The following is a 19,221-nucleotide window of genomic DNA, read 5'->3' as shown; positions in this document are numbered from 1 at the left end:
AGGAGGTATATAGAACCCTTACTTTATAACTATGACTGAGGTTGTAAAATACTCAGTGATTAGTAAGACTTAATATTTAACTTGGTTATCTATGGTCACAAAATCAGTGCACAGTTCACTAATGCAATATTTAAAAATGTAAAGATTTTAAGAGATAAAACAAAACCCTCAAACTTCCTATATAATTTAAGCAAAGAAACCTGGAAATGTCTGAAGACAAAAGTTATCAAATTTTTATCTTAAAAATTTTTTTGGGGAATGACAGGGCCTCACTTTGTTGCCCAGGTGGGAGTACAGTGGTGTGATCACAGCTCCATGCAGTCTTGACTTCCTGGACTCAAACAATCCTCCAATCTCAGCGTCCTGGGTAGGGGGGACCATAGGTGTGTGCCACCATGCCCAGCTAATTTTTTGTATTTTTAGTATAGATGGGGTTTTGCCATGTCACCCAGGCTGGTCTCCAACTCCTGGGCTCAAGTGATCCTGTTGCCTCAGCCTCCCAAAGTGTTGGGATTACAGGTGTGAGCCACTGCACACGGCCACAAATTATTTCAAAATTTGTTTACATAATAGAACAAAAATAAATCTTTTGTCCCAAATTCCCCCTTTAAAAATATGCTGAACATATTTTGTAAGCAAGTCAAACAATATATAGACACATGTATGAAAAACTTGCAAATTCCTTTACCTACCCTCCTCCTCTTCCTAGGATAAGTATCTTCAACAATATGCATCCTTCCAGTTTTCTTTCTTTGCATATCTTAATGGTTATCCAGAAGTCAAAATGCCTGGATTTAAATCTCATCTGACAAAAATTACTTAAGTCTGTGCCTCTATTTTGTCACCTGTAGAATGGGGAAAATTCACAATCGGCTGTGGAGATTAAATGGGTTGGTCACTCTTGTAGCATGTTTAGAACAGTACAGCTCAGGGACTCTTATTACATATCCACAAATGGAAACGTGTGAATACATATACACAAATGAAAACGTGTGTGTAACATTTAAAATATAAAACAATTTAACATAAGGCCAGGTATGGTGGCTCACGCATATAATCCCAGCACTTTGGGAGGCCGAGGCAGGTGGATCACGAGGTCAAGAGATCGAGACCATCCTGGTCAACAAGGTGAAACCCCGTCTCTACTAAAAATACAAAAATTCGCTGGGCATGGTGGTGCACGCCTGTAGTCCCAGCTACTCGGGAGGCTGAGGCAGGAGAATTGCTTGAACCCAGGAGGCGGAGGTTGCGGTGAGCCAAGATCGTGCCATTGCACCCCAGGCTGGGTAACAACAGGGAAACTCCATCTCAAAAAAAACAAACAACAACAACAACAAAACAATTTAACATATATGGAATCACGCCATGTTTTATTTTTCAGCTTTCTTTTCTTCCCTTAATAGCTCTTAGAGCTCTGCCTATATCAGAACATATAAACCCACCTCTATTTAACCGTATACAGCTTTCCACAGCACGACTTACATATTAAACACTTCAGTTGGTTTTAAATTTGTGTTTAAAATTAGCATTTTATTAATTTATAAGATAAATTAACATCTTACATACTAAACACTTCAGTTGGTTTTAAATTTGTGTTGCAAATAATGCTGCAAATGAATATTCTTATATATAGGATGGGCATGGTTGCTCATGCCTCTTTTGCCAGTACTTTTGGAGGCTGAGACTGGAGGACTGCTTGAGGCCAGGGTCTTGAGGCCAGTCTGGGCTACATAGGGAGATTGTGTCTCAAAAAAATTGTTTTTGATTGAATGAAATGCAAATTGGCTTCCAAGTTAGTCTTCTTCAAACTTAACTCCTACAAATATTTAGAAGTGTGCCTGAATCTGTCTGCCTTGCTAATGCCTATTATAAAACTTTGTTTTTGATATTTTGAAGTAAATATTATGTCCTTTCCTTTTTCTGATTACTTAAGAGGTAAGTGAAGCTCTTCATGTTAATTGGGCATTCATTTTTCTTTTGAGATTTATATTCATATCCTTTCTCCATTTTTATCTTATTACTGATATAAAAATTCTAAAGTCTGGATATCATATATGAAAACAAAGTAGAAAAACCATCTTTTAGGGCCGGGCGCTGTGGCTCACGCCTGTAATCCCAGCACTTTGGGAGGCCAAGGCGGGTGGATCACGAGGTCAAGAAATCGAGACCATTCTGGTCAACATGGTAAAACCCCGTCTCTACTAAAAATACAAAAAATTAGCTGGGATGCTGGTACGTGCCTGTAATCCCAGCTACTCAGGAGGCTGAGGCAGGAGAATTGCCTGAACCCAGGAGGCAAACGTTGCGGTGAGCCGAGATCGCACCATTGCACTCCAGCCTGGGTAACAAGAACGAAACTAAAAAAAAAAAAAAAAAAGAAAAAGAAAAACAGTCTTTTAATTTGGTTTAGAGTGTCTTTCCTTTTTTTTTAAAAATAGATTCCCATTACTTTCCATAGACTGTAGAGGGTTAAGCTCGAGAATCTTTTTGAGACAGTTACCCAGGCTGGAGGACACTGTCATGATCTCGTCTCACTGCAACCTCTACCTCCCAGGTTCAAGCAATTTTCCTGCCTCAGCCTCCCAAGTAGCTGGGATTACAGGTGCCTGACACCCTGCCCGGTTAATTTTTATATTTTTAGTAGAGATGGGTTTTCTCCATGTTGGGCAGGCTTGTCTCAAACTCCTGACCTCAGGTGATCCACCTGCCTTGGCCTCTCAAAAGTGCTGGGTTTACAGGCATGAACCACTGCGCCCGGCCTTGTTTTTCTTAAGTGAAGCAAGCCTATTAGGACAGTAAAGGAATAAAAAAATGGTGACTACATCAGCAGAGCAGTCTTCAGTGTTTTTAAAGATACATTACCTGTTACCATCTTTTTGTAAAAATCCCGTGACAAATTTGCTTGAGTATTCATTCGTGTTTTAATCTTTGTCATGTTTTTATTTTTAAAATAAATAATGATTATATATATTTGTGGAGTACATTTTGAAAAGGTTTCATATGAGTTGATCCCAGGAAAAAGTAATTATTAGGAGAAATGTGTTCAAACCATTGTTTTAACCTATAATTTGTCTTGTTTTCTACTAATAGATTTGTGGCTGTTCAAATTCACATTGCACTGCAAACTCAGAGATCAAGGCAAGTTGAGTACTTACCAGTATTAGACTGTCCAACATGGGCCTTAGCCTTAGAAAATATTTTACTTCTGTGACCTTCATATTTTGTGATTTAATGGATCTTCATTACAGGCACAATTTTAAAAATGCCAGTTCCTGGCCGGGAGCAGTGGCTCACGCCTGTAATCCCAGTACTCTGGGAGGTCGAGATGTGCAGATCACTTGAGGTCGGGAGTTCGAGACCAGTCTGATCAACATGGAGAAACCAAGTCTTTACTAAAAATACAAAATTAGCCGGGTGTGGTGGTGCATGCCATAATCCCAGCTACATGGAGGCTGCAGCAGGAGAATCACTTGAACCTGGGGGCGGAGGTTGCAGTGAGCTGAGATTGTGCCACTGCACTCCAGCCTGGACAGCAAGAGTGAAACTCCATCTCAGGAAAAAAAAAAAAAAGCCAGTTCCTGACACTAATGACACTATAAAACACTCCCAACAACTTCTTTTCAAAATATATTTAGACACAAAATGGTAATCTACGGAAGAGTATTTTTTCAATAACAAATATGCCTTTTTGTATTTGGCAGAATTAAGACTCTTGCATAGTAGGACTGCACAGCTTTAGAGTGGCAGAAAAGGGGGAGGGAAGAAATTCATGGAAAGTATGATTGACTTCCTGAGATTTTTTTTCAAATTCCCTTTTTAAAATTGATGCATTTTACGTATTTATAGGATACCTGTGATATTTTGTTGTGTGTACAGAATGTATAATGATCAAATCAGGGTTTTTTGGATATGTACCTATCACCTTGAATATTTATCATTTCTATATGCTGGGAACATTTCAAGTTCTCTCTTCCAGCTACTTTGAAATATACAACACACTGTTGCTAACTAGTCATCCTATTATGCTATCAAACATTAGCACTTATACCTGCTATTAAATATCTAACTGTATGTGTGCTCACTTTTTATCTTTAAAGCTCTAACCCATCTTGAATTTTAACTTTGGGTATGCTGTATGGCAGGCTAATTTCTAACATCATTGAATAGGCTATCCTTCCTCTAATATTTGAAATGACACTTTATCAGAAATGAAAAGCCTACATAAGCACAAATGTTTTTGAACTTTTTACTGTTGTGACTGATTTATCTGTTCACATGCCAATCACACACTATCTTAATTTCTACACTTGTGCAGCACTTTTTGCTTTCAGATAGGGCAAGGCCTCTTCTATCATTCTTTTCCCCAGAATCATTTTGGCTGCATTTGCACATTTTCTTTTCCATGTGTCCTAGAGATACTTCAATTTCAAAACATCTAGGTCTACTTAAGTTTTGTTTGTGGGTATCCCACAGTGTAACTATACCACAGTTTATGTAATAATTTCCTTACTAATGAGCATCTGTTGGGATTTGGTTAAAAATGCATTAATAGGCTGGGCGTGGTGGCTCGCACCTGTAATCCCAGCACTTTGGTAGGCCAAGGCAGGTGGCACACAAGGTCAGGAGATGGGAGACCGTACTGGCCAACATGGTGAAACTCTGTCTCTCCTAAGAATAAAAAAAATTAGCTGGGCATGGTGGTGCGTGCCTGTAATCCCAGCTACTCGCGAGGCTGAGGCAGATAGCTTAAACCAGGGAGCTGTAAGTTGCAGTGAGCTGAGATCACACCACTGGACTTCAGCCTGGCAACAGAGTGAGACTATGTCTCAAAAAAAAAAAAACAAAAAAAAAACAAAAAAAAAACAAACCATACACACACCAAAAAAACCCATGCTTGACAGGACCTTATACCCTACATCTGCTATGTAACTTCTCTATCTATTTCCAGGCCCCCTCATCTCACCCCATCCTTTTTAGGTCAGCAGAAATTAAACTTACTATTTATAAGCTTACCAAACAGAACACACTACCATATTTCCCTAATTGGCCCTGCAGGTGCCAGAATATCATCTGTTGTTAAAAGCTGCAACATAGAAACTGCTTCATCATAAACATACTAATCATAGCTAAGTCTCAGCAACTGTTAGTATCATAAATGGTTATAATTTTTCCTGGAAGGAGACCATAAAATTTGGGGACAGCTTGTAATATAGTAAATGACCTATTTCCCCTAAAAAGCAATCTGAAAACAATCCTGAGAAATTAACCTTAGGACACAGAGGTAAAAGAAATTATTAAAGAGTAATTTTAGAAAATATAATAAACTTCTAATTTTTATAAACATTAAAAAAAAAAAACTGGAATTAACCTTGGAAAGTCATCACTAAGGCCTCTTAGTTTTCATATGAATCACCTAATGACTCCTTCTCATAGAAACCTAATCCATAATGCCACAATTCTACCCCTTCACTCCAGATTAAGCAAAAAAGGAAACACTCACATTCACAAGTAGATGGAAGCAATAATCATGATATAGTAGAAAGAAATCCAGTAGACAACTTCAGAACAAGTTATTGTATTATGATGAATAAAAGCAGTAGCTGGCAATTAAAAAAGCTATTTGCTCGGTAAGATAGCACATACCCTAAAAGTAATGGGCCTTTTCCTACACATGAAAACAAAACAAAGGTATTGTTTATAGAGACCACACATTATTTGGTTCCAACCTCACTGGGACAGGAAACACACCAAAGGAAGTGCTGAAGCCTGTGTTGGTATAAAAGCTTGTGACGAATGTGACACACAGGACCATCAGCTCAGTTCTTGTTTCTGAACACAAATCTTGAAGCATCACTTCCAGAAGCATTTCTGTCCCTACCAGAGCTCCAGCCAGGAAGTGGTGTGCCACAGTTCCTCAGTTCTGATCAATTTTCATTATCTCAATCTTCCAGCAAGTAATTAGGGTTAACTACCAAGTAGGGATCTTCTTCGTAGCTCTCACTTCCCTCTGTGGAGGCTTTCAATCCAGCCTGGGTGAGCTCAATTAGAACATGATCCTATGAAACACAAATATTTGTTCTTAGATTTCAAGCAGTATTATACAAATGTCCAGATATATAAGACTTGATCCTTCTTCTGACGGTTTGCTATCAACATTTTCTTTCATTTCCTAACTAGAAATTCCTAGGAAAAAAACAATATTTTAAATATCACTATTAGTGCTCTGCTAAACCCTGCTCCTATCAGGATGCTGAGTTTTGATACCATAAACCCCTTGTGGAAAATTAAGAAGTACATAAGTAAGCTTAATAGATATTGTGATTTTAATAAGGTGTCCTGGCACATTACATCAAATGCTAATAAACATAACTGCAAACAAGGAAGTAATGCTTGAATTTTAAGGTTATACAATTCTGTAAAATCTTCTAACGAATTAAAAGTCTGTTTCATACTTAATATCATTCAGCAATTTTTAATTAGTGACCACTGGACTTTTTCATATACCACCATTTCATAGAGTTAGGAGAACAATCTACGAAGAAAATTCATGTAGAAAATTTTTCACTCTGAGCTAATAAAAAAAGGCAGAACATGTCATCTGGCTTAAAATCCTGATGATACATTTTAAGACCATGATATAATCATAGGTCAGTAAAAAATGTTCATAAATGAGAAGAGCTCCTAGCCAAGCCCATAGGAAGGAACTCAGGAAATTGTGATTTGATCCTTAAAAGTTTGGCAAAGTTCCACAGTATAAACGTTGATGCCAGTAAGGGGGACTGGACACTTTTAAAAAAAATTGTCCTAGCTGGGCATGGTGGCTCACATTTGTAATCCCAGTACTTTGGGTGGCTGAGGCAGGTGGACTGCCTGAGGTCAGGAATTTGAGACCAGCCTGGCCAACATAGTGAAACCCCATCTCTACTTAAAATTAGCTGGCATAGTGGCAAGTGCCTGTAATCCCAGCTATGCAGGAGGCTAGGTCAGGAGAATTGCTTGAACCTGGGAGGTGGAGGTTGCAGTGAGTTGAGATCGCACCATTGCATTCCAGCCTGGACAACAAGAGTGAAAATCCATCTTAAAACAAAACAAACAAACAAAATAATTGCCCTTTCTAATCTACCCCTGCAGTTGGATTGAACACTTTCAAGCACTCACTCTATGTGCTAACACACCTTCACAGGAAGCATATGTATCAGCTCTCTGGTTTTCTGTAGCAAATTACTTCAGGTGGTAAGCCAAATTTAAAAAGGTAATCCAGGCCGGGCACAGTGGCTCACACCTATAATCTCAGCACTTTGGGAGGCTGAGGCAGGTGGATCACCTGAGGTCAGGAGTTCAAAACCAGCCTGGCCAAACTTGGTGAAACCCCATCTCTACTAAAAATACAAAAATTAGCTGGGTGTGGTGGCCGGCACCTGTAATCCCAGCTACTCTGGAGGCTGAGAGAGGAGAATAGCTTGAACCCAGGAGGCAGAAGTTGCAGGGATTAGGGAACCAAGATCATATCACTGCACTCTAGCCCAGGCGATAGAGCAAGACTCCATCTCAAAAAAATAAATAAACAAATAAATGAAAACATAATCAAAGTTTAGATCACTTAAATTCACAGTGTGTTCCAAAGTCCTGAAGTAGATTCCTTGCCTGGGTCGTTTTACCTTACATGGATTCCAAGGAGCACATAGACATGTCCTACCACTAGAAAAGCAACTCTGGATTGTGATCTAGTAGCTGTTCTCACACCTTCCTACCCCCCAATAATCACTGATCTACTTTATAGGAAAACTGTTTTTCAGAAGACACAACCTTAATATGTGACCTCTGTAATATTATGTAGTGAGTACTGTGAACTGAATTGGCACAAAGGTTAAATCTCTGCCACGTAATAGAAAAATTCAGTCATTCAACATATATTTGATCCTGCTATGTGCCAGGCACCACCGTAGCTCCTGGACCAAGTCTCTACCCTCATAGAGCTTATATGCTGTAAGAGAGACAAACTACACACTTAAATAAAGAATATACTGCTGGGCCATGTTAAACATTATAAAGAAATACAAGGCAGGGTGACAGCAAGAGCAGAAGGATGCTGTTTTGACAGGCTAGGCAAGAAAGGCTTCTTTGAAGAGGTAACATTTGAGCAGAAATCGGAGAGGAGGAGGAGATCTAAGGAAACAGACAAAGCGTGAGTGCAATGGCCCTCATGTTTGGTGTGTCTAGGGAACAAGGCCAGTGTCACTGGGGTGGGATGGGCAAGGGATGACCGCTGTGAAATGAAGTGAATGAGGCAGATGGGGTTTACTGGGTAAGTTCTGCAGACCATGTCAAGGGGGCTAGATTTCATTCTAATGTGAGAGACGCACTGGAAGGGAGGGTAGTAAAATAATGTGATTTATATTTTAAAAAGACCTATCTGCTGAGCAGGAAGCCAATACAAAAAAAAGGACAATGCAACAGTCCAGGCATAGTAGCTTGGGTGGACGGTAAAAAGAGAACAGAAAATACATACACACTGAAGGCCGGGGTCACAGGATTTGCTGCTGAAGAGTTGTTGTGAGGGGAGAGTAGAACCAAGAAGTCAAAGACAACTCCAAGGCGTTTGGCCTACCTACCGCAATTGAGTAAGAACAACTCAGTTGCAAACAGGGAAGAACAACTCTGTTTTTGAACACATTAAGCACAAGATGCCTGTTAGCTCATCAGTGGGCAACCAGCTCTATCCATCTGGAGTTTAGAGGAGTGGTGAGAGCTGCTGACATAAATGTGGAAGTCATCAGTAGATGGGTAAATTCATAAAACCAAATGAGATCACTTAGGTAATGAATGTAAATAATCTGAGAGTAAAGTAAGAAAAGAAAGATTCAGGCTGGACATGGTGGCTCAAGCTTGTAATCCCAGCACTTTGGGAGGCCCAGGTGGGTGGATCGCCTGAGGTCAGGCGTTCTAGACCAGCCTGGCCAACGTGGCAAAACCCTGTCTCTACTAAAAAAATACAAAAATTAGCCAGGCATGGTGGTGGGCGCCTGTAATTCCAGCTACTTGGGAAGCTGAGACAGGAGAATTGCTAGAACCCAGGAGGTGGAGATTGCTGTGAGCCAAGACTGTGCCACTGCACTCCAGCCTGCGCGATAAGAGCAAAACTCTGTCACAAAACAAAAAAAAGAAAAAGAAAGACTCAGGAAAAAGAGACTAAGAGGGAATAACCAGTGAGAAAGACCCAGGAGGATATAGTGACTCAGAACCAAGTGAAGAAGACGGCATTTCTAGGAGTGATAAACTGTAACAAAGCTGTGGACAGGCTGAGTACTGAGAATAGCCAGCTGACAGGAGTGGAGAGAAGGCATGTGATGGTCCTGTGAGAGACTAGGGCAAAGAACTGACCAAGGAAAAGGAATTGCACTGGGCAGTGCTGTCATGAGGCTGATAAGAGTATAGGAACTGTCTACTTGAGATTCCTGGTCATCAATTTAAATAAGACTGGGCTCACAATTGTATGCTTTTCTCCAGATACTTTTAGCTGCTTAGATAAGGGTACTACAGAGAAAAAAAAAAGAGGCTTTATTTAACTAAGTTTGGGGTTTTTGCCAAGCAAGTAAGACACAAAAAATTCAAAGGGTAAGGAAGAGTGACTATTGGACTGGGCAAGGTGGGAACCAGGAACTAAGGATGTGAGGAAAATGAAGCATAGAAAGTAGGTGACAGTACAACCAAGGGTGAATATGAGGGTGGAAAACAGAAGCTTATAACACCCAACTAGTAAGACCTTAATCCCACTTTCCAAGATTTAACTGCAATTCTGCTGGTTTCAGCAGAGGAAATAAATCATTTACCTGCTGTTAATTCTCCCTTGTTTTACAACTCATACTTCTGACTACACTCCAATGATTCAAAACAAACAAAGGTTAAAAAAAATTTCACTAGTGAACCTACAGATACAGGGCATGAACTCCCACCCCCCCGATACCACAGCAAGCGCATTTCTGCACTTACATAGTGTGTGAGTCGATGAATGACTTTCTCTATGATTCTTTTTTTATTTATGAGTTCTTCTTCAGAGTCTATTTCTGATTCGATTTCCTTCAAGTACCAGTTAATGAGCTCGCTCCTCTTTAATGCTGACTCGTCTTCTTCTACAAAAAAAAAACACATTTAAATTATTCTAGCAAATTGTACTGTCAGTCCTTGATTAAATTTCTGCCACATATACAACAATATAATGTACAGATTAAACATCAACCTGTCCGAAAGTACATCTACTGACGTAAGGTCCACAATGTTCTAGTGTAAGCCTGAAATAACACGTTGTTATCACTTGTATTAAAGTATGCCTTCCTTTATCCATAAGGAGAAAAACCTAATAAAATGGAGATAATAAGGAATACATTTCTTAAAGCTATTAGGATTTCAAAGTATGAAGGTCTTTTCTTCATCTTATGCTTCACCACTTCTAAGAATGTTTTCCAACAGAAACTGAAAGCATAAATTAGGAATGAAGCAACAGCAAGCAAAAATTCTGAGACGTAACTATTGTTCCTCTGTAGAAAGGGGAAGGCTTTATGGAACTGGAGTTAACTAATAAGTAAAATACATAAGCATTCAGTCAAAATAAAAAATCACCCATTTATTTTAGCAAGGTTCATCTTACTAAGTGGACTGTCTGCTTCTTTTAACAAATACAAGGTCTACTAGACTTTTAGAAAGTGCTGGTAGAACCCTCAACACACAGGAAAGGTTGGGACCTGGATAACATAACTATCATAAAACTCAACTTCTGCTATGTTTACAACTTAGTTGCATGAGGAAGAAAGAGAATTATGACATATAACATGAATCAAGAACATGTTGAGTTTCCAAATCATTCTATTTGAGAAAGGAATGGGGACAAAAGCTGAGGTGTCCTAGTGGCCACTTTGTTGCCTTCTCTCTTCCCACTGGTCTACAGTTCCCAGAGGAACAAGGGCAGCAACTACAATCTCTTGTTCTCTTCTTTCACAGCAGACCAAATACTGTGATGAGAAAATATTCCAGGAAGCCAGCACAAGTCATTCTTGGAACTTTTAAGTAAGAATGATCTGATGCTTCACTATCAAGTAGAGGTTTAGGTTCTATGTCTTGAATTCGCCATTTTTCCTTCTGCTTTTTAGTTAACTATGGAGTGATAAAATTTTGAATAGCATCGTAGAGCAGTTAAGGGTAGGAAGTGTACTAGTGTCCAGATGCCACACTTAAAACATTTGTATGTGCTCCTTTGTATGTTATCAGTTCCCAAAATTATTAAAATAGGCTTAGAATGTTTAAAAAAAAAAAAAGGACCTATAAACCTTAGCCTGATAAACTTGTGAAGAAATGTTCAGGCTGGCAGGTATGCTGATACTCCACAAATTTACTTTGCTAAAGTGAGTTTATCTAACAACTTATCCTCTCTTCTGACAGAACAACACAAAGTTTGGCAATCACAAGTGGCCTATGTGAACAGAGCTTACACACAAGTGACTGAGCATGTAAGCAGTACCAGGTAAGCCTTACCTTCTTCCATCTTTCTGAGGTGAAGCACAATAAGGTTAGAGATTCGGCAGTACTCAGGGAAGCCCAGCCTTAAGGAGGCTTTGGGAGCAACCTCTTGATTTATGTCTTCACTGTAGCCGTTGATTCCGTTGACAGGGGCAGGGCTGTCAGCATGACCTAAGTGAAAAATTAACCACCTGAATCTTGTTTTTTGTGTCCCTAACATCCCCCTGTCAAGCATTCACAAATATATTTCTTATATTTAATACTGATATTTCATTTTAAAAAATTATTATTTTGTTTCTTTAAAGACAGGGTCTTTGCTATGTTACCCAGGCTAGTCTCGAACTCCTGGGCTCAAGTGATCCTCCTGCCTTGGCCCGCCAAAGTGCTGTGATTATAGGTGTGAGCCAGCACACCCAGCCTTAATATGAATTTTAGAACAAGCATACATTCTCACATAATCTCCTCTGCCAAAAACTAAAAATGAAAAATTATAAGGCTGGGCACAGTGTCTCACGCCTGTAATCTCAGCACTGTGGGAGGTCTCCAAGGCAGGCATATCACCTGAGGTTGGGAGTTTGAGACCAGCCTGACCAACATGAAGAAACCCTGTCTCTACTATACTAAAAATACAAAATTAGCCAGGCGTGGTGGCACATGCTTGTAATCCCAGCTACTCGGGATGCTGCGGCAGGAGAACTGCTTAAACCCAGGAGGTGGAGGTTGTGGTGAACTGAGATCACACCATTGCATTCCAGCCTGGGCAACAAGAGCAAAAACCTTTGTCTCGAAAAAAAAAAAAAAAAAAAAAAAAAAAAGAGAAAAATGAAATAAAACTGTCTGGGCACAGGGGCTCATGGCTGTAATCCCAGCACTCTGGGAGGCTGAGGTAGGCGGATCACCTGAAGTCAGGAGTTTAAGACCAGCCTGGCCAACATAGTCAAACCCTGTGTATACTAAAAATACAAAAATTAGCTGGGTATGGTGGCAGGTGCCTGTAATCCTAGCTACTTGGAAGGCTGAGGCAGGAGAACTGCTTGAACCATTGTACTGGGCAACAAAAGCAAAACTCCGTCTCAAAACAAACAAACAAAAAAACCAAACATATAATATATAATAATTTACAGGCAAATTTATAAACTCTACTAGTAAAGACAAAAACTAACTTAGGAAAAATATGAGGGATTCGAGATATAAAAATTTCACAATCTGAAAGTCCATTTGCAGTATTACATACAAAATAAAAAATTCTATCAGCCTGGACAACATGGTGAGACCGTGTCTCTACAGAAAATTTTTTAAATTAGCCAGGAGTGGTGGCATGAGCATATAGTTCCAGCTATTGGAGAGGCTAAGGGAGAAGGACTGCTTGAGCCCAGGAAGTTAAGATTGCAGTAAGTTATGAATGTGCCAAGGCATTCCAGCCTGTGTGACAGAATGAGACCCCATCTCAAAATAAATCAAAATTCTAATATTTTCTCTTCTAATGTCCTTGAAAAAATATTTTTAATTCAGAAGCAAAACAATACAAATAAGGGTAAAAGCCAGAGGATTTATGCCTATTATCACCATTTTGGTGCCTTTTCTTTTAGTCTTTCAAGTATATATATTTTATATCAATGATTTAATTTCATTTTAACTTGTAAACAGTTGATAGAACTCAGGATCTGCTTTTTCCTTTTTGCTACTATAGACTTTATTAATCATCAGCAGGTGTACTTCTACCACATGACATCTCAGAAAATGTTTTGGTCCCTAACTCCCAAATAGTCACATGAACAAATATCTCACCATTAATGCCACCAGCACCCTCATCCACCTCCATCTGGATCTCTTCCTCTTGATCTAGATTGACATCAGGTGTTTCTACACGGATGATTGATTTATTTAGTAACCGGAAAGCTTCCTTCACATGTTTAGGTTGGACCTAAACCAATAATGATGAAGTAATTCAATTAAGTTAGATTTCTTGATATACCAAACAGATTTTCTCCCAATGAAATCACAGTAGTATGTATTTTGGTTTTCTCTCAAACAGACACACTCTTGACAGTGGTGCTTTGGTTTTCTCACATATACCCTCTCTCATTCTTTCTCTCACACTCAGAGATAGCACTATAAATTCACTAGAATAGCTAAAATGACTGACAATATCAACTGTTGGCAAGAATATGAAACAACTCTCATTCATGGCAGGTGAAAACAAAAATTGACACAACTGTTTAGTAGAAAAACATGCATTAACCTAATTACCCAACAATTCCACTCCTAAATATGCACTTGTAGAAATATAAACATATATAAACCTCATATGAACCCAAAGACATACATATCCCATAAGAACTGATAGAGTTGGCTCTGTGTCCCCACCCAAAACTCATCTTGAATTGTACTCCCATAATTCCCACATGTTGTGGGAGAGACCGGTGGGAAATAATTAAATTGTAGGGGTAGTTTCCCCCAGACTGTTCTGTGGTAGTAAATAAGTCTCATGAGATCTGATGGTTTTTATCAGGGGTTTCTACTTTTGCATATTCCTCATTCTCTTTTTGCCTGCTGCCATCCATGTGAGATGTAACTTGCTCCCCCTTGCCTTCTGCCATAATTGTGAGGCTTCCTAACCACATGGAACTGTGTCTTTCTTTGTAAATTGTCCAGTCTCAGGTATGTTCTTATCAGCGGTGTGAAAATGGACTAATACAAAAACCCAAACTGGAAACTTTGAAATGCTCATTAACAGAAGAATGGGTAAATAAACTGTGGCATATTCATGTTAAACAGCAATGAAACCAGACAGAAAATGAAATGAAAAAACTACCTCCACTACCAACAAAAATGACAAAATATCAAGAAATAAATTTAACAAGAAACATGAAAAAAACACATGAAGAAAAGCTTAAAACACTACTGAGTGAAACTAAAGACTTAAGTGGAAAGATAATGCTATGTGTGGTAGTCAGAACTGTTCACAAATGTTTGCTCTTCTCATTCTGCACACCTGGTAGGAAGGCATTTGTCTATCCACTTGAACTTAGGGGTGGCCATGTTAATTTCTCTGGTGAATGAAATGTAAGCATGTGCTATTTCTGGGTAAAAGGTGAAGACAGCAGGTGGCTCACCACCTTCTCTTCCCTGCTTTCTGTCATCATGAAAACGTATGCCAAGCTCAAATGTTTAAATCAGCCTGAGTCTGAGTGACTTGACAAAGTGAGTCCCATGATGACCTAATGGATGTGTAATAGCAGCCAAAAAAAAAAAAGCGTTTTAAGCAGATGAGATTTTATAGCAGTACAACCTAACCTATTCTAAGTGCTATGTTATTGAATAGGAAAAATCATAAAGATGTGTTCAGTTCTTCAAATTAATATAAATTCAATGTTATACTGATAAAAAAAAAACCAGGTTTTTCTTTAAAATAGAGTAAGGTGATTTCTAAGTTCCTTACAGCTGAAAAATAACAATGCACTGGATGGAACTAGCCCTACATTTACTACAAAGCTCCATAGATTAAAACATCATGGTACCAATGTAAGAGGAGCTGGTAAGACTCAGTGAAACAGAATATAAAGTCCAAAAGAAGATCCTAACACACACAAGAATATATAATTAAGGCATGCCAAACCCGTGTGAAAAAGATGGATTGTTCAATAAACGGTGTTGGAACAACTAGAAAACTAGCTAATAATGGGAGAATTTTTTATAATCTTAGAGTGAGAAAGGCCTTTCTAACAAAATAGTTTTTTTAATGAAGATTATAAACATGAGACAGAAACAGCTCTTCAATATATGCAGATATTCAATTTCATTCACAAAATATTTGTGCATATAATTTATGTGCATATATTTAGTATCATGTGATTTTGCTACCTATTTAAAAAAGTACAAATGTTAGCATGGTTTTAGAATGACCTTGCCCCAAGGTCTCTTGCCTATTAAAATTCTGCACACCTTTCAACGACTGGGTTTAAATGTTGGCACCTCCATGAGCCCTTGTGGCACCTCCATGAGCCCTTGTCCTTCTCTGGTAATAAAGTAATTCGTCTCAATACTCTGCTTGTGATGCTCTCTCATATTCTCCCTCTAACTGCTTTTTTTTTCTTTCCAACTTTTATTTTAGGTTCGGGGGTACACATGCAGGTTTGTCACATAGGTAAATTGTGTCATGGGGCCTTGGTATATAGATTATTTTATCACTCACTCCAATTTTTTACATGCTTAATTAAATATATGTTTTGCTCCTACCAGATTAGCAGGAATGGAAGGCAGGGGCTCTCATTCATTTTTTGTCCCCTACAGGGGGACAAAATATTAGGTGAATCAAAGAATATCAAATAAGTTAGTGTGAAAGTACTTTGTCAATAATAAAGCACCATGTCCAAGAATATGAAAATTCACGGAAAAAAAGCCAAAAAATTAACCTGGGAGATAAAAGTAGTGATTCAAGTCAGAACAGTGGTTACTTCAGTGGAAGAGGGCTAACACTGAAAAGAGGCAGGGACACTTTCTGAAATTATGAAAATGTTTTGGATCTTGAGCTGGGATGTAACAAGGATGTATGTGAAAAACTCACCATGCCATACATTTCCCTCCTAATAAATTATACCCCAGTCATACTATAAAAAAAGCCAAATACCCTTTTCAAAGAAAACCTTACATCAAACCTATTAATAAAACTACACAAAAGCGGGGCTCCTTTGGTTGAAGCGAAGATGGGACGCTTGAATGACCTTTCGTACTACTCCCCTCTTACCCAATTGATACTCACTGACCTATCCTCGTGGAAAGCAAGGCTCAAAGAACAGTCTAAAAATCACACATTATATAAATGCAACCTAAGGAGGAAAGTTCCTCTGAGGCCAGGGGCTACATTATCTTATCTGTATTGCCAGTGCGGAGGCCTACTAGTACATTGTGGGGTCTAAGTACATTTTTCCTGAATGAAAGGTATTAATGGTAACTTACCTCTTTATGCACTCTATAACCTATGACGTGATCATCGCAGTCTAATAACTATACTCAAATGCTTAACGAGTTTTTTAAAGGGAAGAATTCCATGATCCTATCTATGAGCACTCAACAGTTATATAAAAATATATCTGCAGCAAATTCTAGTATGTCCCATACCAAAGATTTTAAAAATGCCTACAAGGCAATAAATCCGTTTCTCTCTGCTCTCATCTTATCAAAGTGACTGTGATACCTCATCACAGCAGTGCATCCGAGCCATGGCTTCAGAGAGACGAATCATGCTCTCAAGCTGTCGCACTGTAATCCTCCACGAAGACTTGGTCACTCCAGAACCATCCCTCTGGCGGAGACGTTTATACTGTTCCACAATGAAGTCCTCTGACTCTTTGGAAATCTGTTTCAGATCATCAATCAAGTTAGAGAAACATTTCTACTGGTGGAGAGCTATGGTAAACAAAAGTTTAAGAGCCTTCCATTTGGAAACATTTAGGGAACTGAGAGGGATGAAACTCTGAGAAGCCAGTGACAATAAATTACTACTGAAATGCCTTTCAAAAGAAACTAATACTAAGAAGGCCTGTGAATTCCATGATACTAATTTTATGAACATGAAGACAGGCTTAGTATTTAAGCAAATGACCATTTCTAAAAGCTGCTTATATAGCTGAAGCAATGAAAAAGATGTAATGTCTTTTACACCTCAGGATGTCAATGCTCATTAAACAAATTAATGCTCAAACTATCCTTGAGGCTCAATTAACTCATGCTGTCTTTGGGGGGAAAAAAGCTGTTTCAATAAACTTTATATCTAAAGGATCCTCAGCTTTTCAGAGCAAGGAATTCAGCATATTAAGGAAGCATGCCAAGATATAGGATCAGTATTATCAGTATGCGGTCATGATGAATAGATGCTATTTTTTTACACAAGAGTCACTCATAACCCTTAGTTTTAAATGACTAAATTTCTTCTGGGACAGTAAGAGTAAACCACAATTTCACGAAGAATCAAGTGAAGATGATAAACAATCAATACCTAGTAATACCATCCAAAAGTCAAGTCAGCCAACAGTGTAAAAATCTCAACCAGAATAAAATAATTTTTTTTCCTTTTCATACCCTGTTTTTGGAAAATGCCAAGCATTTCAGGGTTTACGTCCAGGATTACCTGGGTCCAGGACAGTCAGTCAAATACAATAAATCAATCACTATAATACAGTAATTCATATTCATCATAATGGGCTAGAGGAATCCAATATTTCCCTCAAAGAAGGATTTAAGAGTATTCAGTAGACTACTGATTTAGGCCCATAAACAATTTTAAGGTTCTTAGCAATGTTTGAAAGAAAAGAATGTTCTAGATTATCCAGTTATCCAAAACTCTTCACTCATAAAAACCTTTTTATTACCACCAAACAAATAATAGAGTTATTCAGATTTTTTAAAAGTTCCCTTTCTCAGCCCTCTGGAAAAAAAAATGCAGTTCTAGAAAAAATTTGAAAGTTGTAAAATTTAGGAATTAAGGTAGATGACAGGTTCAGTTAATTTCCATATAACACACTTATTTAAATTCCACTTTAATATACCCATTATACCTTATCCAAGTGCAAACGGGTAGGTTACCTTGGGTTTAAACTGTCTTGCAAAGAGAAGATACCTTCTGATATCATCAAGGGAATAGACACGATCGATTGATTCCTCAATTCTAGAATGCAAATCTACTATGCGCCTGGCAATGGCATAATCTGTAACCTAATTCAAAACAAGAAAATCACTTTGATAGTCACAGCAGTATCTACTCCAGATTATCGCAGGCAATAAGAAATGACTTATAGCCAAAAACAAGCTCTAATACGCCACTTAAAGAGGTATTAATGGGTACCAAGTATCTGATGAAAGTTTGGAAACTTGGACTTAAAAATCAAACTTTTAAGTGCATACTAATGCCCCACTCTACAACTATACCTGAAGGAATGAACTGACTTTAAAAACAATAGTAGGGTAAAATGCAGTGGCTCACACTTGTAATCCCAACACTTTTGGAGACTGATGTGAGAGGACAGCTTGAGGCCGAGTTTGAGACCAGTATGGGGGACAAAGTGACACCTTCCCTGTCTCTACAAAAAATAAAAAACAAAAAAATGAGCTGGGCATGGTGGTGCACACATGTAGTTCCAGGTACTTGGGAGGCTGAAGCAGGAGGATCATTTGAATCCAGGAGGTTAAAGGTGCAGTGAAGCCATGATTGCACCACTGCACTCCAGCCTGGGCAACAGAGCAAGCCCTGTCTCAAAACCAAAACATCAAAAATTATAGCAGAACTAATATTTATAGGGCCCTCAGTATATCAGACACTGTTGTCATAAGCATGTCTTAAAGTATTAACTCACACAATCCTCACAAATACCTTATCAGGTAAATGATATTATCCCCATTTTATACACGAGCAAATTGAGGCCTAGGAAGGTTAAGTAATTTATCCAAGGTCACAGTAAGTAGTGGAGCCAGAATTTGAATAGTCTAGCTTCAGATACTGTATTCTTAGTCACTAAATTTTGAAGATAACCATCCCAGAATTGTCATTAATATTGGGGGGAAAAACCCTCAAAATATGCAACTTGCTCTGAAATGGTTCAGGAAAAAAGTGTGCAAACATATAGAGATAGTGAAGTAATACAGCAAACAGGGTAAAATGTTAATATGTGAATCAGGTTAACAGTATATGAATGTTCTATAAACTATTCTATT

At 38.5% G+C, this 19,221-nt stretch overlaps 1 protein-coding gene across 1 annotated transcript in view; it reads right to left on the bottom strand.

The window, feature by feature from the left end:
• Nucleotides 1-5,559: 5,559 nt before the first annotated feature.
• MCM6 (minichromosome maintenance complex component 6) overlaps nucleotides 5,560-19,221 on the bottom strand; it is a 42,810-nt gene continuing 29,148 nt past the window's right edge. Inside the window, exons 12-17 of the mRNA XM_002749478.4 lie at nucleotides 18,097-18,225; nucleotides 16,709-16,870; nucleotides 13,300-13,435; nucleotides 11,527-11,682; nucleotides 9,991-10,130; nucleotides 5,560-6,056 (exon numbers count right to left, since the gene is read on the bottom strand). Coding sequence (XP_002749524.2) covers nucleotides 5,940-6,056; nucleotides 9,991-10,130; nucleotides 11,527-11,682; nucleotides 13,300-13,435; nucleotides 16,709-16,870; nucleotides 18,097-18,225 — 840 coding nt within the window. The 3' untranslated portion in view covers nucleotides 5,560-5,939. The remainder of the gene's footprint in view (nucleotides 6,057-9,990; nucleotides 10,131-11,526; nucleotides 11,683-13,299; nucleotides 13,436-16,708; nucleotides 16,871-18,096; nucleotides 18,226-19,221) is intronic.

This window comes from Callithrix jacchus, chromosome 6 (genome assembly GCF_049354715.1).
Source record: "Callithrix jacchus isolate 240 chromosome 6, calJac240_pri, whole genome shotgun sequence".
NCBI classification, from domain to species: Eukaryota; Metazoa; Chordata; class Mammalia; order Primates; family Cebidae; genus Callithrix; species Callithrix jacchus.
Note: the sequence above shows the minus strand (reverse complement) of the source record. Positions and strands in the feature narration are given on the sequence as shown.